General features: G+C 36.9%; 1 protein-coding gene across 1 annotated transcript; it reads right to left on the bottom strand.

The window, feature by feature from the left end:
* Positions 1-22,848, bottom strand: LOC129280137 (solute carrier organic anion transporter family member 2A1-like). Its single transcript, XM_064112553.1, has 12 exons — positions 22,667-22,848; positions 21,405-21,793; positions 20,498-20,677; positions 16,521-16,735; positions 15,559-15,832; positions 11,028-11,192; positions 10,128-10,338; positions 9,250-9,391; positions 6,097-6,290; positions 2,649-2,713; positions 1,958-2,166; positions 1-1,402 (listed from the first exon to the last, which is right to left on the bottom strand). Exons 2-12 carry the CDS (start codon positions 21,769-21,771, stop codon positions 1,337-1,339), a joined length of 2,088 nt encoding a protein of 695 aa, XP_063968623.1. The 5' UTR covers positions 21,772-21,793; positions 22,667-22,848; the 3' UTR covers positions 1-1,336.
* Between the last annotated feature and the right edge of the window lie 3,652 nt (positions 22,849-26,500).

The following is a 26,500-nucleotide window of genomic DNA, read 5'->3' as shown; positions in this document are numbered from 1 at the left end:
GAAAAAGACATCAAATCTTGCTAAAGAAGTTATGATATTTTAATGATTTGCTTTATTTCATTAAACACCTGTATATATACACAACACAACAACATTTATTTTGTATTTCAAGTTATAAAATATTCTTTGTTTCTTTTTTAGATTAAATGATACAGAAATTCTGATTTGAATCATAACAATAATAAGAAATGTAATATTTTTTAATGTAATTCTACATTTTAAAGGTGGAATTGTTGAAGGGAAACAGTTCAATATTTTGCATTTCAATATATTAGAATACAAAGGAAATTCTGAGTATATGATATCAGTTTCGTAATTTGGATACTGTCCAGATAATGTGTTCACCAGTATTGTGAAATTCACTGAAATTGTATAAGAAAATAACTTTTTTAATTTACATCCTACTTTGATGAGGATTTTTCAGTGCTATGCTCATTTGAATTAATAATACATTGATTCAAGTCACCATGTTGTTGGGGTGTTATTGCCTTCCAACCTTAGCAGTAAGGCCTGTCACATTTTCCAATGGAAAATATTTAAACAAACAGTGCATCAGCTAAATGTTGGTGAAATCAAATACTACAAATTCAATATGTTTTAAGAAAAATATGAAAAATCAATTTTGTACAACAAAAAATCTAAATTTGATAAAGAACTTCCAGCATTCATTTCATTTCTCCCAAGATCTCGACCTTCTTACAGAGTTTGATTACATTTTTATGTATTCATTTGTATGTACATTATGTTAGAAGTCGCCAGGGAAGGTCGTCTGTTAATACTATAGCCAAAATTGTAAATTGGTCTTCAAAAAGCCAAAATTCAAATCTTAACTTGTCTGAAGAAGTATTTCGTCATGTTTATACTGTGAAAATTTTGAGTTGTCAAGTGATTAAAAAACAAGATACAAGAGTTTCTTTGGCACAATTTTTTGAGGACTTCTTGGAAGTTTCATTGAAATTGCAGTATGCACATCTCATGCTTGAGTAAACACAAACTTTGAATGTTTTCTCCTTATTTTCTGAAGCTCTTGCTTTGTCATCTCTGCGTTTAATCAAGTATTTGAGCGAGATATTTTTGATCAAGTTTGGCAAATCATATAGCATTTTAAAGCTTATGATGTGCTTGTTCAAACTCAATTAAAAAAATCTCAAAATTCATTTTGGGCGACTTATTGTTGTTTTGGGGCTGGCTGGTCATATTTATTCTTGAGCTTGATATCACATAGCTGGTTATTGTGATAACAAAATAAGAATTCTGTAACATGTATATTAAAAATATATGTGATGATATATGTTTTTGGAAAAGTCATCTCAACCAATCCATTCCATTCAGATGTTCATTTGATTTCTTCTTTCTCACTCTGCTCAGGCGGGGCACTACACAACTGAAGGGGGGTGTATTCCTGAGAGAAAAAAAATAGAAAGAGAAATTTGCCAAAATGTATTCTATATATTACCCATACAACAAAGCTCAAATTACAACCCATTTATGCATGCAAGTTGCCAATTTTATCAGCATATTGTGGTTTCACTAAACCATTTAAAGCTTTGATATAATAAAGCCTTGTTTGATCAAAATGATATCTGATTGATTTTGACTGTTTTTATTTCATTTTTATAAATGTCAAATAGCCCTTGATTTCTTTAAATTCGTAAATCCCTTAACTTTGTGTGTCCCTCAAGGAGGTGCCTTGTCTCTCTCTTACTCTTACACATGTACACGAAGCCACCCACTCACATTTCATGATGTATTTTTGTAACCAATGAAAATATTCACACATACATATGTATCCCCACACACACACACACCCTCATGCGTGCACCCCCCCCCCCCACACACACACACACACGCACACTCAGAAATGCAAACAGTCTTGTCAATTATGATATATACAAAAGTATTTATGGGCCTACATTATCTCTAATGATTGCTCATAAAAAAATCACTGAGCACTTACTCCCTTCTCGTTCCGGCGAAGAGAATACGACGCAACCAAGTAGCACAAAATGATGGTGGTGCTCAGGCCACAGAATAAACTCCAGAAATGCATTGCAAAGTGATCGGTATCGTAGATGAGACAATTCCCAGTCACTCCGCAGGATTCCTGGAACATTGCACATGTTGACTGTATTGCCAGGCCGTAATAGATAGGAGCTGGGATAAAGGCTAAAATGATTTTGAAGAAAAAAATGGAGATGATGAAGGATAATGGAAAAGGGCCTTTTGTTGCCCACACTTATTCGTTTGAATTTCCCTAACACTTTCATTTGATTTATTTCAACATGGAATGAGAAATTTTTTTTAACCTGCATGGATATTTCTAATATGAAAATATAATCTTGAATAACAAGTAAGGACAGAGCTTATTTTTAGCATGATATTGACAAAAAACATTACCATACACCAAATTATGAATAGAAGTGTACAACATTAACAATGAAACAAATGTTAATTTGATGTTAGTTGTTCAGCAGTTAAACATAAGCATATAGAGATTGGGATTAGCAGTCTGTTCTGATAATTAATTCCATACGATCAATCATAATGTTCACTCAGAATAGTATTTTCATAATTTTCCATATGAAAAGAGAAGAGAAAACTTAAATCTAAGTGGCATTTCTATTACTTCGTACTAATAGCATTTGTACCTAAAACTTTATTGAAGAAGCTTCCAAGAGCCAAAGCCAAGGCTTTGTCCCTATTCTCAACGACCCTGCAAATTCAGGAAAGTAAAAATGACATTTGGAAATTAATTGTATCATGTGAAATTGAAAAAAGCTTGTTACAGTAATTCGAAGACCTCTTCAGATGTACCTTTACCAATCCATAACTCAGAATCATTCAGATTCGCATACTGCTGCTAAGATTAGTAAATGAAACAGAGACAAAAGAAATTTGAATCCAAGTATATAACTTTAATTGCACCTAAATTTGATGGTACATTTTCAACGTACATCTGTTTATCAATAATATTCAATAGGAAAGTGTATTAAAATTGTTAAAATCACAAACAAGAGAGTGACATGGGCCTATTGAGGACATTTTTTTTATTCCATCAAATTTTAAAGGACAAGTCCACCCCAACAGAAAGTTGATTTAAATAAAAAGAGAAAATCCAACAAGCTTAACACTGAAAATTTCATCAAAATCGGATGTAAAATAAGAAAGTTATGACATTTTAAAGTTTCGCTTAATTTCGCAAAACAGTTATATGCACATCCTGGCTGGTATGCAAATGAGGAGACTATATATGATGTCATCCACTCACTATTTATTTTGTATTTTATTATATGAAATATGAAATATTCTAATTTGCTCCTCATTGTCAAGTGATACAAGGATTAATTCCTCCCTTAACATGTGGAATTAGCATTGTTTAATACTATATGGTTCACTCAAGTCGGTCCTTATTGTCAAATCTATAAAAAATGAAATATTGTATACAGGGGCGTAGACAACGGGGGGGATGAGGGGGATGCATCCCCCCCCCCCCCACCTCACAAGGTGGGGGGGATGGCATGTACAATCATCCCCCCCAGGTTTTGGGGAATGATATTTGGTTACTTAATAAGTCATAATGATGATAATAATAGTAATAATAATAATGATAACAATTATAATATTAATAATAATAATAATTATGATGATGATAATAATAATCCTCATCATTATTGTAATTGTGTTTATTGTTATTGGCCGCATTCACACGGTGAAAGCCAATTCAGACGGTAAAAAAAAGAAAATCTTACAAGTATTTACTGGGCAGGAACGAAAAGAGGCGCAAGATATTTGGTTTCTAAGACACAAATTTGCAAGACTACAAAAGTAAAACTGACTAAGAGACCGATATGTTTGTTTGTTGAGCCATGAATGCTCCTTAAGTAAGTTTACCAACTTACCGCATGTCTCTATTATCTGATTAGCAACTGTTAATCAAGCTGATTTTGGTATGGGAATGAAGCAACAACTTTTTTCTTTTCATCGAGACTACTTTTCAGGCACGAACCGAGTACTAGCAATACCTTCTCATATATGATATGTATTATATTTATTTATTTATTTATTAGTTTATATCAGATTATATTACAGGTATATGATATTTATACATATATATATACATTATATGCATTTATTTATTTATTTATCTATATATTTATATACACGTTATTTTCTCAAGTCGGTTTTTATTGAAATACATGTGTGGTCTGGCCCACTCGTGTTATAGGCATTATACATTGTGTGCAAAATGCATCAGCGCAATCTAAAACAGAATAGAAAATGAATGTGATACAACAGTATACATAATAATTCGTGACAGAGAGTACCATACTACTATCTTTATAACAAGTATTATTCAAACAAACATATATAATTATGTATAATCATGAATTGTTCAACTTCATGCTCCCACTATATGACTATTGTTACACTAATACTGATATCAGGACTGACTGGTATACATTAGTTTGTTGTTAAGCTTGCAGCAGCTACATCTTTTCTGTATTGTTAACTATTTATTTATTTTTGTTTTATTTAAGATGCACTTTGTTTTGTATTCATTTAAAGTATGTTGATTGATGCATGAAGACATAAGTTTGAAATGTTTAAAGAAGTTTGTTTCATGTAAAGCGCAGTGTGAATTTACCGTCTTGAAATGCGAGATAAAAGGAACCTATTAGTATTAGCATTATTATTTGTATTAGTATTATTTTTTATTTGTATTATTATTATTATTATTATTATTATTATTATTATTACTATTATAAGACTGAGATCAAATAGAAGTAAATAATGCCCTAATTTGAAACGATAAATGAACAGACATATTGTTATTTGTTTGTTGTTTATGTGTTCTATTCACAAATGGCCACAGAGGCTGTTTTCATTCATAACCACATACCCATATCAAGACAACAAAGACTATACCTGCGTGTACACAGTTGACATTGGTTTTTTTTCTGAAGAGGTGTAACAGCAAAATTCACAGAGATAAATAAATACGTAGTGTGGTTCAATATGCAATACTATGTGTCAGTCCATTCTGTATTCGTATGCCACGGCGTGTAGATCTTGTCGATGTATGTCTGTCCATTCAAGGCGTAGTGTGTGTGTGGTGCGCGCACCCGTGTGTGTGTGTGTGTGGGGGGTGAGTGTGGGGGGTGAGTGTGTGTGTGTGTGTGCGCGCTTGTGTATGTTATTTTACCTCATTAAGTATGCATCAGATTGCACGATTTCAAGTTCAAAATTGCAAAAGCTCCCTACCGTGGGAGGGGGGACACCCCCCTCCCACACCCTCCCCCCGCTCGGTCGCTTCGCTCCCTCGCTCGGGCGCTTCGCGGCCTCACTAGCGTTGGCAGCCCAGTCATCCCCCCCAGGTGTATGAACCTGTCTACGCCACTGATTGTATAATTCAAACAATAAAAAAATAAAAGAAATAGTGAGTGATGGACATCATCGACTGAGTCACCTAGTTGTGCATATCACTGTTTTGCGAAAAATAAGCGAAACTTTAAAATGTCATAACTTTCTTATTTTACATCCGATTTTGATGAAATTTTCAGCACTATACTAGTTTGATTTTTCTCTATTCATTCAAGTCAGCATTTTCCTGGGGTGGACTTGACCTTTAAGGTTTTAATCTTGTGACGTCACACAAATCCACGGCGCAATATCTTCTCAGATAAAAAAAAAATCATCCTGTGAAATCATTTAATCCCTAGATTGGTAGGCCCATTTACTGATACGATTTCTTGTTACCAACCTAGCGCTACCTTTTTGCACACAATTTTGTTTTCATGACTTTCATTCAGTTCAAGGGCAAAATAACAAACTGACAAACGGTGGACCTAATAATTTATTGATGACATATTTCGAAATTGTATATCTTTTTTATTATAATTATCCTATTCTATAATTAAATCAAATAGCTTTAGGTCTATCTACTGATACAATATCTTACTCTCGACCTGGTAATACAAAAACTAACAAATCTATAAACATATTTTTGAAAATTATTAATACAGAACACGCTGATGTTTTCTGCACTTTGAAGAGGCTTAAAACATAGAAAACGAAATATAAAACGGAATTCTATACCTTAATTTGGCGTTCACGACGGAATTACCCATTGAGGACTGGGCTGCTGAGAACACACAATACAGACAGATGAAAGTGATGATCTTGGCGCGACATGATCTTGGACACTGGTTTTTCACGGCCGTCAAGGGTTCTTCAAAAAGAGAGCTTGCGGTAGAGGTTGGAGAAACGCAGGTACAATTCGTGTAGACCGTCTGAAGTCGAGTAAACAGAAACGGTAATAAAGTGGAATTTCACCCTGAAGTTGTTTTTAAGTATAAGTAGGAAAACTAGAGTAAAATATTGGTAAATGTTTGATGAAAACCCATTTAAGAATAAAGTTTTATGTGACGTCTTATGAGAGCAGCTGCTCTCCATAAACCATGTAATATAAATTAATGAATTCCGTTTCGCAACATTATTAATTCAGATATATATTGTTTTGTTGTTGTAAAATGGGAGTTAAATGATATGTTTGAAGAGTCTGATGATGTTATCTCCAACAAATTGATACACTTATGTCTTTTTATAATGAAAATGTCATGTACTTTTTTTTTCATGTCACTAATTATATGGAATAGTTGCTCTATTGTGACTGGACAAAATAGAAATTCATAACTTAGTTTGTTCTCTGACGGATATTCATGAAAACTTCACCAATGTTTTTCTCTTATTCTTCTGCTTTTATCAAAACAATCTTTTTGTCAAGGTGGACTTCCCATTTGATTGATAATGAAAAACTCTGTTTCATTAGTTTGTGAACATTTGGTAAATAAACATAATGTGAATTAATTAAGAACTTCCGTCGTTCAAAAACTTAACCTTCGGTTAAGATTTCAATGTTGACGCCACCGCCGCACAGTGGGCCAGAATGAGTTGAAGTGCGCCAAAATTATATTCTGTGTTATATTTTTACTATGATATATTGATCAGGGGTCATTTTAGGCGTAGGATCGACTGAACATAGTTTCAACCCGATATGACGTCACCTTGATACCAAATTTTAATTGGCTACTTAAAACCCATCTGGGAAAAGACATATTATGCTAAACAATGCGTAGTATATATATTTGTGTTACTTTAAGATTCACCTGAGTGAACTTGGTTTATGCTTCTTACATGCCTAAAAAGTGTATATATGAAATCCTGAAAATAATTTTTATGGCATAAAAATGATCTTGAGATGGAAAAAAGTTATTTGAAATCTGAAAATATTAACCAGGTTTTATCAAGCTGTGTGGACTTGGGGCGAAACGCAGTGTATATACCACCACGAATGTATCACTATGAGGAGGATTTGGGGCTGAACTGATTCTACAAGTAACTTCGATCTCTTTAACCCTAAAATGGCCGGGGGGGGTTGAATCAACCCCCCCCCCCTCAACATTTTCTGCGATCATTCCGCCGCGCGAATTTTTTTGACTGCGCCACTCGCAGAGTTTATACTTTTAAGTCTTGCGCATCTTTTGAGACCAAATTTACGACGCGGTTCCGAAATTACGCAACATTTTGTAAGTGCATGTCAGACCCAAAATTGTTCCAAAACGTGATTTTGTGTACAAAGTCAATGCAAATTGAGTTTTCTCATCTTATTCATAAAGATATGATTATTTTTACTTTAAACAGCTGAAAGCAATTGATTTTAGCATAATTATGCTTCAAAAAGGTTGTGCAATAAATCTGGTGAAAAAAAACAAAGAAAAACAAAAGGTTGAAAAACAAAGAAATACATAAGAAATTCATGAAACAATAAAATACATAAGAAATTGATTTCTAAACCGAAGTTTTTTTCAATTGCCATTGTTAAGAATGCTACAAAGAATATTTTTACCAAAAATTAGCATTCTAGGAGCTTTATTTAGTGAATTAGAGCAAAAAGTATGATTTATGCATAAATTAGCATCATTAATTCATATAAAATAAAATCTCATTATTTTGGAAAATTTTGCCATACAGCCTAGTAGATTACATCGCACACTACCAGCGTGCAAATTTTTGCGGCGCTCGCGCGATCGGCGGCCGAGATCTCAGGGGGGGGGTTGAATCAACCCCCCCCCCCCCCCCCCGGCCACAGAACAGCCTAAAAAGCCCGGCCTAGTTAGGGTTAAGAGGGGTGGCTAGCACTTATATTCGTTGTCAACCTTCATTTTTGTTTGCATTATGCTCAGAACTTCATGTCATTTTCATGGAATTGAAGCACAGAAATACAATACACTAATTAACAATTCGTTGAATTGAAGGGGAATCGACCTCGCCGGCAATGTGCGCCTCATACGGTGCGCTGCGATGACTGCGCGGTATGAAAATGACCATTCGGGGGGGAGGGGTGATGTGTCAAGTAAAAACTCGCGTAATGTCACATTTTGCTATTTGAAGTAGGAAATTGACAACCTTAATGCACATTCCGGAATAAAATATTTTATAGAAATATTCTTCAAAGTTTTGTCTTTCAACTGGGCATGAAAAAAAAAAATTCTCAAATTGCCCAAGATGACTTTTGGCGCACTTTGGTTATTATAAGATTATTAAACCTACATAAATTGTCAGGTTTTGGACGCTCTTCGTATCGAAATATTCTGTGTTGAAATTTGGCGCGCATAACCCGCCGAATACCTTGAATATTGTTTTTTTAACCCCCTCCCCCCCAAAAAAATGAAACATGGATCGACATCCCTCACTCTCGATTGTATTCTTTTTTTCAATAACTTTAGCCTCGGTCGGAGAGGATATGGCTACAGAAAATCTATCTTTAGAAAAAAAAGAATATTTATCCTAAAAAATGAAATTTACGGCATTAGTATTCGTATTGGAAGGTATACGAATGTAAATTTGAAGAAAAAAAAACAGTTGCTAGGCATTGAAGGGAATCATTGACTTGCTATACTAGCACTTTATAAGAAAGCGTTAATATTCTGCATTTAGATGTTATTTTGCGAGGGAGCATTTAGCGACCAAGCGAGAAAATTTTCGAGTTTGGATAGTAAAATGAATTTTTAGAGCACCTGAAGACATAAATAGAATGCTCAATACATTATCATTGTGGCCTGCATAATAGTACGTTTATATATTTTTTTTTTTTTTTGTGGTCGATATATTTTTTTTTGGGGGGGGGAGGCTGCGGTCCCCAAAGCTCCCCCCCCCCGGAACCGCACCGGGCTTAACACTCAGACCCACCTCCCCTTCATCATTCTCACGAATCCCGGTGCAGCCAGCGTGACAAGGTGTGACGTAGGTAAGACCGTCAGATCCACAAACTGGAGTATAAACACCTTTCTCACACTCACAATTAGCCATACAAGTTGGTGCTGGCTCCAAACTGAACAGAAATAAAAATAATGATAATGGTGATAACAATTTAAATTACAAAGGAAGTAACCAGATAAATGTTTTCCCAGAATTAATTTCATGTATAATAATTTTTAAAAAATTAAGTTACTATCTTTTAAGGTATACCGATAATGTCGACTAATGAGCATAGGAAACATATTGCAGCAAGGGAAATGATAGTTAATTATCATTCACATAAACAGAATAATGAATTCAGAGAATAACAAAACAGCTCGACCCTATATACTGCCCTGTGGCACACCACACGAATCTACTTCTCGAGATGTGTTCTTCCAATCATTGAATGTCGACTTCTACAAGAAATGTAATACCATTTCCAAACAGGCTTGGTGAGGATTTACTTTTGGTTGAACCCAGTCTTTAGACAACTAAAGATGTTAAATGCTACATGGGGTCATTGTACGCAAGGAAGGTAACAAATTCATGAAATCTGGTGACATATAGCACGTGTTAAATTCATGACGTGCTCGTGTTTGACTAACACACGTGTTCATTAAAATAATGAAATAAGTTTAAGATATCAAATTCCATCATGGTGTTATAAAGTTGTCCAAACTCTGAATTGAAACGAGTATGTACTACCATTGTTTTGTCGGCAATTAAAAAAAAATAGTCAATGTGATAAGATGGTCGTAGTCCCTTTTGTGTATACACGACAAAGGGTACCAAAACAGTAACGGGGAAAAAACAATAGGCCTACTCACGTGATCGCATCGCTACCGGGGTATGGCGCGGTCACACCTGCCACTAGAGTCTTGCTGCAGAAAAGGGCAAAATTTCCGGCAATGAAAATGATCCCAATGGTCTTTCCGAGTGCAGCAAAGTTCAATAACCCTCTCTCTTTCATGTCCATTCTGTTTATCAACACGCCCGAAAGTATTATGCCAACTGCTGACGTTGGTGTCGACACGCCAGCTAAATAATGTAAATCATTTGTATTTTGACAGGTCAAATTTCTTCACTGAGTGTTGGTTAAAACATGGACCTACTAGTAGGTCCATAGTTAAAAGCAGAACTTGGTTAAACATAGGTTAAAACGATAGCATAAAATACGTTATGAGCAAGGTCATAATTAACTTATTCTGACAGCAAAGGGGATACCGTAGATTAAGAGGCATTTTTTTCAAACTGTGAACTTTTCCAATATGAGGGTTTTATCCATAGCCAGATAGATTGGAAAAAAAAAGAATATTATCTGTCGCAAAGTTTGTTCCCCCTCAATCCATTTTGCCTTGTTGAGCTTATCTATTTTGTTGAACGTTGAAGTCAAATTAACAAGTTTGTCAATCTTTAGATGAAAGGCACAATTGTCATCATTATTATCATTTGCATTATTATTATTACTATCATTGCTGTTGTTTGTTATTCAGTAACGTTATTATTCTATTGTCATTACTACTATTAGCATTAATATTATCCTTATTATCATTTCCTTTTTATTACCATGATCTTTATCAATAGTAAGTGTTTGTGTAGATCATTGAAACATGAAATTACCTTCCCCCCCAAAAAAAAAAAAAAAAAAAACACGCAAAATAGCCTACATCTGAATTCTTAAATTGGCAACACTTTTTTCTTCAAATGAAATTATTATACCAACTTACATAATATTATGGATACATCTGCGGGAGTAATATCATACTCGGTCTGAAGGTAACGACCAATAAAAGTATAGTATCCACTGAAGTTAGCAGCAGCACTTGTTGATCCCATAACGATGGCCATGAATGTAAAGTTTGTAAGGATGCGTCGGAGGGCATAGAGATAACCTGCATGGGACACAGTAGCCGTTCAATTCGGTGGATTCACATTGCGGTTCACCATGCATCTATCGGTTGCAGCGCGCGGACAGGCCGAAATTTGCAATGCATAATGGGAAAAGGTCGACATCTGTTGCGCGTGCTTGTACTAACGTGAATGCATCAGGCGATTAGCCAGCGCTGGCCGACGCGGCTCGACCGGATATGCTGTTTACTAGGGTCCAGGAGGTGGGAGAGAAATTTTCCTGCATATTTCTTTGCGAAATTTAGACTGTTTTGGGTGAATTCTTGCCATTATGGTTTTCATTTTTGAAGCATTAGCACTGTGCGCTGCCTGCGCGCGATGTCGACCCCTAAGTTAGAAATTTGGCCTGTTCGCTGCAACCGTATACATGGTATACGTAAGATCGTATCTCTGTGGTGAATCTATCGAAATAAAAAAAATTACTTTCAATTGACTTCTGGTCATAAAAGTTGCCACTTTTATAAATTCATTATATTTTTTCTCATTCATTCGTCTAGTTTGTTTGAAGAAAAGAAATATATTTGCAAAATATAAAAAATATATATTTTTGGATCCCATGAATTGTCAGTCCTAGGAAAACCAAGACTAATCCGCGTATACATGTATGTGTCCCCTTCGGCTTTATAAAAAATAAAAAATAAACAATCGAATGTCAACGGTAATACCCTTCCTGACTAAATATTTACATTTCGAATTAATTTTCAAATATGAATTTGGACCGGCGTTGGGGCTATTAAACAAAAATCTTACATCGTCCAGCGTTTTTGTTGAGTATCCAAAGATTTTGAAAATAACCATTATAAGTTTGGTAAATATTTCACGCCGCAGTCCTATAATGTACGTAATAAGACTCTGTTAAATCTAAACATTTAATAGCGTGAAAATGATTTCACACGTACTGTTGTATTAAAATGCGATCACACATGTTCACACACTGATCACACACTGTGTTCTTTTCGTCAGGGATATTAGCTTTAAAGCAAGTACGAACCGGCATATTTGCAAAGCGCCACCTCAAGTCCCCCAACTACTTATATCTGGCCAGGTTCCTGACCCATAGTGCAACATTTTGAGCAGAATGTAGTCCTGTGTAGCTGACCGCACAGAAACATTGTTAACGCTAAAATTGCGCTAACAGATGCGTTGTTACAACTGGTAATGTGGCAGTGATGCCTAATGTTACAACAATGCTTTACTTTCACATTGAAATAAATGTTTTGACTTCACAATCCGGAAGATGTGACTGGGGCCACTGTTACCGCTCTGTTAGCTAGGCTTACAACGTTTCTGTGCGACCGGCACTGTAATACAGACTATGTACTAAAATATACCAATTCACTGCTCAATACATTGATATAATATACGTTACCAAGTCATAAAACTATTATAATTCTTCCTCCAAAAACATCTGTGCAAATAGAATTAGAAGCTGATTTTATAAATAATATAGGATTTGTATAGCGCACGTATCCACCAGGGGGGCGTTTCATCAATATTTTCGTCCGACAAGTTGTCAGATCTGACAACTTTCCTGGATTCTGATTGGTTGAGAAGCACTGTTACTATAGCAACTGTCGGATAAAACAGGACTTGTCGGATAAAACGTCCGACAAGTCCTTTCATGAAACGCTTCCCAGGTGCTCAAGGCGCTCCTATATATTACCCCGGCTAAGCTAGTCTACCTATTCTGGTGCGCACAGCTTTTTGAGGAATTACTTCCTGCCGGCCGTTTACGACACCTGGGTTGAGGGCAGCACAATGTGCAGGGGCGGATCCAGCCTTCGCCAATAGGGGGGGGGGGCCGGAATTTTTTTCAGCCTATTTTCCCCGATCGTCCGCTCGAACGTGATTTTTTTTTTTTTTTTGAAGGGGTAGTCCTAATAATTGCTTCTTAGTTTTATTCTTATAAATCAACATAAATATTATATCATTATACTTATTTATATACAAGTAGCGCGAAGCGCGAGCAATTTTTTTTTGGTTGAAATTTTATGTATTTTTTCCTAAAATTTGGACATTCTAGGCAATGTTTGTTATCCTGAAAAAGATGTGTATGCAACTACACTACGAACGCGAAGCGCGAGCAGAAATTGTTGATACAAGTTTTGAATTGATCAAAAAGTATAGGCCTACCTACTGCTTGTAGTTAGCCTTGAAGACGTTATATATTTCAATAATCAAATAATGCGAGCGCCAGGCGCGAGCTGAATTTTTTTTACACTTTTACCTAAAGAATGGAAATTCTATGCGTATAAGTTAACAATTGATGCAAGCCGAAAATTTCGAGATTTAGACCTAAAAACGAGACACTCAATTCATGTTTTGTAAATAATGAAAAGGCGGAGTAATTGCGGATCTTCCTTACATTAATAATGCGAGCGCGAGCAGAAAATTTGTATATACGTTTTCAACTAATCGAAAAGGTAGGCCCTACCTGTTAAGGACTGCTTGCACTTGGCCATGAAGACGTTAAATATTTCAACAATCAAATAATGCGAGCGCAAAGCGCGAGCTGAAAAATTTTGACATTTCTACATAAAGAATTGAAAATTTTAATCAATATTTGTAATCGTGAACCGGATAGCTATATAAGTAAACAATTGATGCGAAGCGCGAGCGGAAAAATTCGAGATTTAGACCTAAAAACGGGACTCTCTATTCATGTTTAGTAAATCATGAAAAGGGTGAGTAACAGGGGATCTTCCTACATTAATAATGCGAGCACAAAGCGCGAGCAGATGCACGCGCGTGTTTCACATTTAATCCTAGAATCTAGGCATTCTAAATACATCTTTTATCATGAAAATCAAAGCGAGCGCGAAGCGCGAGCATAAAATATTTGATATTCCGATCTAAAAAAGGGTCAATTTCAGCTCTATATTTCAAGCACTTTGTAGGAAAATTGTTAGGTGGATATGAATCGCACTTAATAAAGAGCTGATATTTTTTTTTTCATTATTACTTTGAGTTTTGACATAGAACCGGGACATTCTTAGGACATATCATCATATGAAAATGATGACTATCTTTCTATTCCTCTTGCTAAGCGCGAGATGAAACAAAAGGAACAATTATTAATTGATATCTTATTTATTAATGCATAATGAGGGCGCGGAATTAATGCGAGTGCAAATCGCGAGCGGAAATTTTTGATAAACTCATGAAAAGGGGATTTTAAGTAGTTTTTGTGTAATCAATATTGACACATACATAACTCGCCAATCAAAATGCGAGCGTGCAGCGCTAGCTGATACGTTTTGACAATCAGACCTGAAAAGGGATATTTTGAAAACTTTATGGAATACATGAAAATAATAGGTACCTGAAAAATCAAAATTTGCGAGCGCGCAGCGCGAGCAGTAAATGTTAATATTCAGACCATAAAACTGACATTTTTACAGAGCACTTTATAAAAATCAATTTGTAAATCACACAAAATAATGAAAGTTCGATTTCCGAGGTGAAATATGTTTTGTATAATTATTGACTTCCAAACTTGATATTTAAGCTCCATATTGAACAAGTTATGTAAATCACCAAACAGGGAATGCGAGCGTGAAGCGCGAGCGAAAATTTTATGTAGTGACATGAATTAATAAGATTCTTTTTATTTTCTAAGTCTTCCCCTCATTTTAATCTTTGTTTTTATTCACTCGTCTTCCTCCTCTTCTTTTTTTCCCTCTCTTTTCCCTTCTTTTTTCTTTCTTTCTTTTTTTTTCTCCGCCAATAGGGGGGAGGGCCCGGGACCCCCCTGGATCCACCTATGATGTGGGTAAATTTCTTGCTGAAGGAAAACACGCCATGGCATGGAATCGAACCCACGTCCCGATGTATTATCTTTATAATTACTAGTAATAGTTATCTCAAATAGTACATCTTAGGACTAAGCTATTCATAACACAGACATGACAGAGACAACGAAAAATCTAAATAAGCGTTGATCGGGTCTCTCTCCCTTTAAGATAAGGATGCTACACTAGCGTACCTACGGGGGGGGGGGCAGGGGGGCACTCTGCCCTCCCCCCCCCCTGACGAGTCAAAACCCATGCAAAAACGTACCTTTGCCCCCCCCTGACGGGCTTGAAAAACCTTTTTTGCCCCCCCCCCTGACGAGCTTTAAGACCTTCAATGCCCCCCTGACGAGCTTGAAGAAGATTTTTTTTTTTTTTTTTTGCTTGTCAATTTTTTTCTGGTACAAAATCCTTTATTTGTGATCGAAGACCTTTTTTTTTTTTTTTTTTTTTTTTTTTTTTCGCTTGTCAAATTTTTTGGCGGACGGTTTTGCCCCCCCTGTGGAAAATCCTAGGTACGCCACTGGGATGCTATATTCAAAAACAATAATAAACGAACCTGTGATGGAAGAAAAACTGAAAAGACTCGGCTCGTTTTCGTCGCCACGATTGCCCTTCTCGTCAGGTGTCTGCTTAGGAGCATCAGTACTTTCGTTTTCGAACTTCTTATAACCTTTCCCCTTCTTGGTAAGCCCGTTGATCTGAGAACCCAATCCATCGACCCCGTTTTTGACGACGGTGCATTCTTCAACGCCGCCACCAGGGACTGCATCCCCTGACCTGGGTTCAGTTTGGAGTTCAATTTCATTATCTTGTGATAGGTGTGGCCACTCCTGTGTATTTGATTAGAAAAGTAAAATTGGGCCTATAACGATTAAGGAATGAATATTGTCTTCGGGCCTGTACCTCCCACCAGGGATTTTAAGATAACACTGCGTTGACTGATTGTACTGGGGCCCGTTGCAGAAAGAGTTGCTATCAAACGCAACTCAAAAAATCTTGCGTAACTTGATTAAGCACCCATATTCGGGACTTGCGCTTGATATTTTGACTTTCTGGAACAGGCCCCCTGGTCACCATGAATCAACGCAGCATTACAACCATCAAGATGATTTTCATAGAAATTCATGTCACTTTCATTCTTAGAATTTATCTCCCATATTAAGAAAACAAATAAGAAGAATAGGCTAATTAAAAAATGCGGATAAAAAATGCGTCGTGGTCTGTGGGTGCGTCGTGGTATGTGGGTGCGTCATGGTCTAGTGGTTCTGACTCTCACGTTTGAAACAGAGGGTCGGGGGTTCGAATCGTAGCCATGGCGTGTTTTCCTTCAGCAAGAAATTTTTCCACACTGTGCTGCACTCGACCCAGGTGAGGTGAATGGGTACCCGGCAGGAGTAATTCCTTGCATGCACTGAGCGCCGGTGATGGTAGCTCGAGCTAAAGCCGGGGTAATAATAGCAGCGCTTTGTATCCTCTGGCAAAAAGCGCTTTATAAATCCAGCTATTATTATTATTTACCTTGGGAAAGAAGAAGAACGGTAAGGCAAGAATGACGAAAAGCCCGGCATAGACGAGATAGCCGAGCCACCATGCCCCGATCCACCTTGGATCTCCATCATCGTAGCCGAGTTCATCAACGTTGATCTTATAGAAATCCGTATGGAACGACAGGCTGAAGGCACTTAGACCAAAAGCGATGAAGGCTCCCAAAGATGTCACGACGAAAATGGCCGCTAATAAAGAAAAAAGACGTGCATTGGTTACATCGTCAGAATCGCTTATCACGGAGATTCCGAATACACATTGCTAATCAAAAGATTCTGAGCCCAAGATTAAAAGTAAAGACTTTGGAAAAAAAAGCATATAATGCATATATTTCCAGGCAGATGATGTCTCTCTCACGTGCAATTTCCGAATTCTATCTATTTTGCTATAAATCTTGTTGTTTTTTCTTCAGGCAAAACAGAATTGGAAGGTTGAAGTTTTCCACTGTCATGGTAACGAAAGATTTAACAGAGTACCCAGACAAAGTGACTAAAATGTTTTGATAAACACACACAAACACACGTACGCTAGCGCACACACTTTCTATATAAAATCATAATTTCTATATCAAGACCATGATAACCCACTAGATGTACGTTCGTTGTCACACACCGTCACACACACACGCGCGCGCGCGCACCCACACACACTCTGAAGTACACGCACATCCCACACACGAGGGCAGTGGCGTAGACAGGTTCATACACCTGGGGGGGATGACTGGGCTGCCAACGCTAGTGAGGCCGCGAAGCGCCCGAGCGAGGGAGCGAAGCGACCGAGCGGGGGGAGGGTGTGGGGGGGGGCTGTCCCCCCTCCCACGGTAGGGAGCTTTTGCAATTTTGAACTTGAAATCGTGCAATCTGATGCATACTTAATGAGGTAAAATAACATACACAAGCGCGCACACACACACACACACTCACCCCCCACACTCACCCCCCCACACACACACACACACGGGTGCGCGCACCACACACACACTACGCCTTGAATGGACAGACATACATCGACAAGATCTACACGCCGTGGCATACGAATACAGAATGGACTGACACATAGTATTGCATATTGAACCACACTACGTATTTATTTATCTCTGTGAATTTTGCTGTTACACCTCTTCAGAAAAAAAACCAATGTCAACTGTGTACACGCAGGTATAGTCTTTGTTGTCTTGATATGGGTATGTGGTTATGAATGAAAACAGCCTCTGTGGCCATTTGTGAATAGAACACATAAACAACAAACAAATAACAATATGTCTGTTCATTTATCGTTTCAAATTAGGGCATTATTTACTTCTATTTGATCTCAGTCTTATAATAGTAATAATAATAATAATAATAATAATAATAATAATACAAATAAAAAATAATACTAATACAAATAATAATGCTAATACTAATAGGTTCCTTTTATCTCGCATTTCAAGACGGTAAATTCACACTGCGCTTTACATGAAACAAACTTCTTTAAACATTTCAAACTTATGTCTTCATGCATCAATCAACATACTTTAAATGAATACAAAACAAAGTGCATCTTAAATAAAACAAAAATAAATAAATAGTTAACAATACAGAAAAGATGTAGCTGCTGCAAGCTTAACAACAAACTAATGTATACCAGTCAGTCCTGATATCAGTATTAGTGTAACAATAGTCATATAGTGGGAGCATGAAGTTGAACAATTCATGATTATACATAATTATATATGTTTGTTTGAATAATACTTGTTATAAAGATAGTAGTATGGTACTCTCTGTCGCGAATTATTATGTATACTGTTGTATCACATTCATTTTCTATTCTGTTTTAGATTGCGCTGATGCATTTTGCACACAATGTATAATGCCTATAACACGAATGGGCCAGACCACACATGTATTTCAATAAAAACCGACTTGAGAAAATAACGTGTATATAAATATATAGATAAATAAATAAATAAATGCATATAATGTATATATATATGTATAAATATCATATACCTGTAATATAATCTGATATAAACTAATAAATAAATAAATAAATATAATACATATCATATATGAGAAGGTATTGCTAGTACTCGGTTCGTGCCTGAAAAGTAGTCTCGATGAAAAGAAAAAAGTTGTTGCTTCATTCCCATACCAAAAACAGCTTGATTAACAGTTGCTAATCAGATAATAGAGACATGCGGTAAGTTGGTAAACTTACTTAAGGAGCATTCATGGCTCAACAAACAAACATATCGGTCTCTTAGTCAGTTTTACTTTTGTAGTCTTGCAAATTTGTGTCTTAGAAACCAAATATCTTGCGCCTCTTTTCGTTCCTGCCCAGTAAATACTTGTAAGATTTTCTTTTTTTTACCGTCTGAATTGGCTTTCACCGTGTGAATGCGGCCAATAACAATAAACACAATTACAATAATGATGAGGATTATTATTATCATCATCATAATTATTATTATTATTAATATTATAATTGTTATCATTATTATTATTACTATTATTATCATCATTATGACTTATTAAGTAACCAAATATCATTCCCCAAAACCTGGGGGGGATGATTGTACATGCCATCCCCCCCACCTTGTGAGGTGGGGGGGATGCATCCCCCTCATCCCCCCCGTTGTCTACGCCCCTGCACGAGGGTACACTGTAAAAAATGAAATGCTAATTTAGCACTTACAGTGCTAGTATAGTGACTGCACTACGAGTGCTGATTTTCTAGGTCAAATTTGAATGACTAAATCAGCACTCGTAGTGCAGTCACTATACAAGCACTGTAAGTGCTAACTTAGCACTTCATTTTTACAGTGTACACACAAGCACATTCTCACACACTCTACCTCCTCTCTCCCTATCTCCCCCCCCCCCCTCTCTCTCTCTCTCTCTTTCTATCTCTCTTCCACGCACCGCCATACACCTTGATGAGATGAGGACACTATTGATTTGTCGGAATATTTCCAGTGATATTTACATAAACACCTCCCTAAAAAAGTATAGATAATGAAATATAAATAATAGAAAGAAAGAGATGTACCGTATGGGCACTAGTATTCAACCTGGCATAATTCAAAGATTTTGACATATTCCCCAAAATATTTAGAAATAGGGAATTTATCTTATTTCATACCTTTGTTATTTCCAGGGTAATCTGTTGTCGGTATTTTCTTTATCAATCTGTCGACTGTATGTGCGGAGGATCGAATTATGCGGCGATGGCCTTTTGCACTGAATGGCACTAGTATTCAACCTAGTGAGGATTGATAGCAAATTTCAAAAGGGTTTAGATTGCTAAATTAGATCTAGATCTATGGAAGTCTCTGGCTTTGATTAATTCCCTGTTTGGTCTCATCTCAAATGGTCTAGTCCATAGTCGGATGGGACAAGGGCAGATTGAGAGACAGGGCCATCTTTCATCACTAGGTTGAATACTAGTACCGACGGATTGAATACTAGTACCAAAAACCGTCGCCGTAAAATTCAATCGCCCGCGCACGCAGTTGACGGGTTGAAGAAAAAAATAACGGGAAAAGAATAACCAGCATTTGCTTTTGGAAATAAGACAGGTCTGAAATTCAGGTAAATTCCATATTTCTGTATATTTGAAGAAACTCTCCAAACGGGTTGAATACTAGTACCCTTACGGTAGGTCAATTGATTTGTTAGAATTTTTAATAAAGGAATGACTTCGAGTTGACGTATCAAATAGTTCTCTCCATCTTAGTGAAACTCCTCAGGCCAACTTACTACGATATATTTCTGGCATACAAACTAGGTAGTCATGTTGATTTATTCCTATTATTCCAACAAAAAAACACATTGTACGTCACTGATGCAAATTCACCCATTGCGCCCATAGACCCTGAATTGTTTAGTCCTTAAAAGATTAAGAAACGCTATAAAGAAGTTGTATGCATTTCTAAATCTAGGCGAACCATGATCAATATATACACTTACCGATATATAAGGGTGCCTTTCTCCTCGGGACGCCATCATCCATATAACTTATTCCTAGGGAAAGGTAGCCCGATGATGCTAGACCAAATATCGCTTGACCGAGGTACAACCAAAGGGCCTTTAGATGCTGAGCTCCGGCTTCTTCTTTCTCTTTTGCTGAACATTTATCTTCTGGAACCCCTGTAAATAAAGAGATCATCACCCACTTGGATCGTCCTGATTTGAATAACTCGAGGAAAATATTTGAAAAAGCAATAAAGTTATTTCTTTCCAAAACACCAACATTGGCAGAAGAAAAAGCAAAGTTGCACTAGTGCGGAAGATGTTGGTCATTATGATAGCTGAAAATTGTTATCGCTTTAAAGAAAAGGCCTATATTAGACTTATTCAATTTTTTCTTCTTCAAAGTTTAAAGTTTTTCCTGATGTTTCGAGCATAATCAAACGATTTTTTTGTTTGTTTTGTTTTTTGGGGGTGGGGGCTTAAACCGTATCATTTTGTAAATCAATGCATTTATAAGCCAACCAATTTTCATTTCTTTGCATGATGAAATAGTAAGTAGTACCGTACTACAGGCACATATAGACTTTTTTGGTTATATTATGTATTTTCTCTATTGTAGCTCATACAGAAATATCATTGAAAGAAATGCATTGGCATTATATTTTTTATGAGCAGCAGAAAATATTATTATAGTAGCTGCGCAGTATAAACACCCTTTTTTAATTATTATTAAGATTATTATCACTATATATAATTATTATTATTATTGTTATGTATTTTTTATGAGCAGCAGAAAATATTGTTATAGTAGCTGCGCGATATAAATACACTTTTTATAATTATTATTGTTATTATAATTACCACTACTATTATTATTATTATTACCATCATTATTATTACTCACTAGTAACATCACACATTAAATCGTTGGTCGAATTGGAACTGGATGTGGCATTCTGGAAGGCACTCTCTTCCACCCATTGCGGTATGGTTGTAATGACGCATCCCACGGCGAATAGAAGGGTGAACCATCCAATGATCCGTGGACGATGTCGACTGGCTCCGAGGTATGCCGTCAGCGTCACTGTGACCATCGAGACGACATCGTTGACGGCGAGGAGAACGCCGATTTCGGAGCTTTTGAACAGGAACTGCCGCTGGAGGGTCGTGATGGTTCCCGTACTGTAGGAGCCTATGCATCCGGTGTAGATGAAGACAGTCACTCCAAGAAGGACGCAAAACGCAGCGGGACTTTCGAAAACTCGTATCATCTTTCCGACCTTGAAACTATACCTTTCGCAGGTAGAAATACCATAATACGATATTAGTGATGATTCAAGGATATTCCCTGCAATCCAATTTCAATTTTAAAAGTCGGTGTAAAATTTAAGATGAAGACCATCCATCTCTGAACATTACCTGAATGCTTACATAAAGTACACTAAGCTGGCCAAGTTATGCAATTAAATTGGATTGCTTATTGAATCGTCTCTCACCAGCTGCTCCCTGTAAGTATCGTTTATCAAGTAATCAAGTATGATATATTATAATTCCAGAAACCAATGGCCCGAATTCACCAAGGGGTTTACCCCCCCCCCCCCCCCCCCCCCCTCTGGGGGTGGTTAACCTTCTGTTGTGAATTCCTGAGCGTAGTATCAAACGCTCATTTCGGCTTTTACTAATAGTAATTTACTAATAATGCTCTCACTCTATGGAATGCACTTTCTTAAATGATACCGATGTAAAGTCTGTCGGGTCATTCAAAATCCAACCTTAAAACTTATTTCTTCTTATCATATTTCAAAAGGAGCCTTAACATCTCCATAATAATTATGTCCCTCAACGCCTCTGAAAAGGACGTATTAAAGACGTATTTTGGATCAAATTCAATGTGTATATGAATAATGCGTCCTAAATATGTTCGCTGCACATCGATGTATTTTTTTTTAATTGAATTATAACACAAAACGTTGAGCACGTAGGTCCTCTCGCGAAAACTCACATGAAGGTTTAACTGTAAGAAGTTCATAAAGTTTCCATCCTCCGATGGGTTTTGTGACTTTTGTAGAAATTGCCTTGGCTTGTTGCTTACATGCCTGCTTTCTTTTTTCTTCTAAATACCAAAATAAGTGGACTTATAGGTATAAAAACAAATAAAACACTTACCAAATATCAATGGACAGACAGAATTTGAATCACAAGAAGTTTTGATCTGTTGCAGCCAAAGAACGGTTCAAGTTATAACAAAAATGTAGTATTTTCACACCTTTCTATTTTATTTCCATTTCATTTTAATGGGAGGAGCTCATAAATACTAACTTGTTATTGACTTCAATGTACACAACACTATCATAACGTTGTTTGTGTGTTTGTGAGAGGGGAATGTGTATTAAAGAAATCAAATACCATGTTTTATTTATTCTTATCTGTCCGAAATACGAATCTAGAGGACATTGGCATTTAAATCAAACAAAATAGATTTTCATTTTATCGAGATATTTTTATGGCATATAATATAGATTGTGAATGCTTACTCTACGTACTTTACGTATTGCATATTGATGGTGAACACTGGAACCATGAGAAAATAAAACAGCAGTAGATGAGGGAAAGTGGTAAACTAAAATAAATGAGTGGTTTAGCCCCTTCTGGAATCAAGCTCTTCAAATACTGGTTAATGATGTACCATATACAATGTACAACATCAATACCGTTTTGCCAACTTTCCGTCAATCTGCCGTCTTAACAAATATCCTTTTTTTTTCTTTTGCATGTGTTGAACTTGACCTTCGCTGATGCTGGTTAATAATGTTTGTCTTGCAATAATATCGGGCATCATTTCATACTATAAAGTTTGATTTATACAACACCAATATCGTTTGGCCAAAGTTCCGTCAATAAAAACGAGACACATTGAAACCAATCCCTGATTTTTTTCGGGGGGAGGGGGTATGCGAAGGCGCCGACCCAAACTAGTCTGCAAGCACAGTCCCTGATTGAAACTTTAATCAACAAGTGGGCCTTCACACAAGACTCGCACGGATAACACTTCCTGAGCGAGATAGCCTTAATTCAGTACACAAGTCATTGTAGGTTGCGTATTCAGACCACTTTACTCGAGTGAAGGGTTTGAACCAGCAGCAGACTATACCCAAACATTGATAACCTTGATTGACACCACCTGTATGATTGATATTGTCAGTGGCGTAACTACGGGGGGCACGTGCCCCCCCCCCCCCCATCGGCTAGCCAAACAGAAAACGGGGAAAGGAGAAAAAGAGGGAGAAAGGGAGAGAAACGTAGTGTGAAAGAAGAAATTATTGTTCAGTATGATGTATTATATTATGATAATGTTATGTTATATTACATTTAAAAAATCATAACTTTATGAACAAAAATTTGCTCAGGGCCTATGTCTTCATTGTTCCTGGTGCTCGCATTGTCTGTTTAACGAGATATATAATCATGTTGTGCTAAAACCTCCCGTTTTCAAGTCAATATACACCAAATATAGTTCCTCGCACATCCAATTATTATTGTTTTATGTACTGACATTATGCTTCTTTTTTTCGTGACTACTGAAAGTGATTGCCCCATTTTAAGGTCTTAATATAAAACATTTCCTGTCCGTGCTTACGTTCGCATTAGTGGATTGGTGAGATATGTCTGCTCTTCATGAAATTCTGAAATCAGTCCTTAAAATGTCTCTTTTTCTGATCTGAATATCAACAATTTTCAGCTTGTGCTTCGCGCTCGCATCATTTGGTTAGTGAAATACGCATGGTCTTCGTTAATTCCTACAAACAAGCCTTAGAATACCCCTCTTTAGGTCTGAATTTCCAAAATTTTCAGCTCGCTCTTCGCACTCGCAATATTTGATTAGTGAGATGGGTATGCTTATCATGATTACACTTACTACTAGTGGTTCATGCTTTCAGATGTATATAATTCTAACAAAATCAGCAAGCGCTTGTCACTCGCATTAGATGACTATGGTGGATTTCTAAAATATTGTCCTTGAAATGTCCCTGTTTGGGGTCAATATATACAAAAATTTCAGCTCGATGTTTCGCGCTCACATTGATTGTATAGTGAGACAGGTACGTATCATGATTACACAAATTTGCTTTTAATGTCCCTTTTTAGGTCTGAATATAAAAAAAATCAGCTCGCGCTTCGCGCTTGCACTATGTGATTAGTGAGATACATATCCGTTTAATGGCACTGTCCTTAAAATTAAATGTCTCTATTAGGTAAGTATACCTGGCAACTGAGCGCGCTTCGCGCGCTCACTAAGTGACTCAAAAATGTTGCTGGTGCCCCCCCCCCCCATGCCGCGACCCACGGTACGCCACTGGGTATTGTGTTGCAGTTGATTGTTGTCAAAATTTGCCCCTTTTATATGTCTAATAAATGGTGATCGTAAAAGCATAAACCTTAGCCTTAGTGGCTACAGACTATAGGAAAAGACGGGGCAAATCCGTTTATCGTATTTCCATGATGAATTACAGGGAGTGAGTCTGACATTTAAGATTATTATTACTCCAGAGATACAAAAATAAAAGGTTCAAGTTCAAGTGGGAGTACATGTGGAATTATTTTACATCATGATACTGAACATATGAACATTATGTCACGTTACAATCACATGATATTATTCCTCGCGTGATCTATGAACTACATTGTGACAGAAATAGAAAAATTCGGCCCTTCGACGCAACATCCCCGCCATGGCGTAATTTCCTTCAGCAAGGAATTCATCCACAGTGTGCTGCACAGACTCGACCCAGGTGAGATAAATGGGTACCGGCAGGAAGTAATTCCTCAAAAAGCTGTGTGCACCTGAATAGGTAGCCTAGCTTAGCCGGTTAATAATAGCAGGGCCCGCTGGGAGAACATTTTTCGGAACTGAAGTGGCTACCCTGGGTAAATACACCGTTATTATTATTGTACATGGTTAAGCGATAAATAGAATTAACGCTATAACATTCAGCCATTTAGGAGTTTCCCGCCTTTTAAATGTAAGGTAAGTTAAGTTTATATATATGTGGGGGTGGGTGTGTGCGTGTAAATATTTAAATATATACGTATTAAGCCACTAGTGGAGGTTTCGAGGAAGTCGGGCATTAAGCTGCTTAAAAAAAAGATATTGCTCACAAATCACAATCATTTAAATCCCCAAATTGGACACTTTGGTGCCTGGGAAAATTGTGACAAATTACAATTGTAAGGATAGTACTCTGAGCCAGCTAAGCACCTTTCCCCTTCAAATAAATGGCATGGTCTAGCGTTTTATAATTATATCAGCCCACTAACACATTGTTTTAAATGATGATCAACATGATGAAAGAGAGTTTTCACATTTACTATGGAGCCGCTCTCTACAACGCACCAATTCCTTTGAAAAATGCAAGTCAAATCACAATGGAGAGCTGAGAGGATTTTGTCGAAAGTTGGTGGACCGGGACAGCATCGGAATCTCTTGAATCTGATCTGGACAATGAAGTATTTGCAATTATTCGTCCGCTTCAAATCTTCGGATGATCTACAGGGCCCTTGGAACGACTTTTTTTTACTCGGAGTGCTGATATAAATTTGAAAAGAAAAAAAAAAGGGTTCACTACACAAGGGAGATCAAATCGGTCCTGAGAAATTTGAAAAGCTAAAAAAATAATAATAATACACGCAGCACCCTCGCTTTCCAGGGCCATGAGGATCTGCTGTCCCGGTCCATCAACTTTCGACAAAAGCCTCCCAGCTCTTAATGGTGATTTTAGTTACATTTTCAAAGGAATCGGTGCGTTTAGAGAGCGGCCCCGTAGTTGATGCGAAAACTCTCTACTAGAGCATATAGAGGAGCAGCTTGGAGCCTAAATCACAACAAGATGATAGTTAAAACCATTTACTTGAGTCTAGTCGGGGGTTTCAGCCGTTTTATATTTTTTTCCAAGTACGTTTTGGATAAACAGTGGCCCGTAACACAAAGCTTAACAATGATCG

The sequence above is a fragment of the Lytechinus pictus genome, chromosome 17 (assembly GCF_037042905.1).
Source record: "Lytechinus pictus isolate F3 Inbred chromosome 17, Lp3.0, whole genome shotgun sequence".
Classification (NCBI taxonomy): domain Eukaryota; kingdom Metazoa; phylum Echinodermata; class Echinoidea; order Temnopleuroida; family Toxopneustidae; genus Lytechinus; species Lytechinus pictus.
This window is presented reverse-complemented; position numbering and strand designations above follow the sequence as displayed.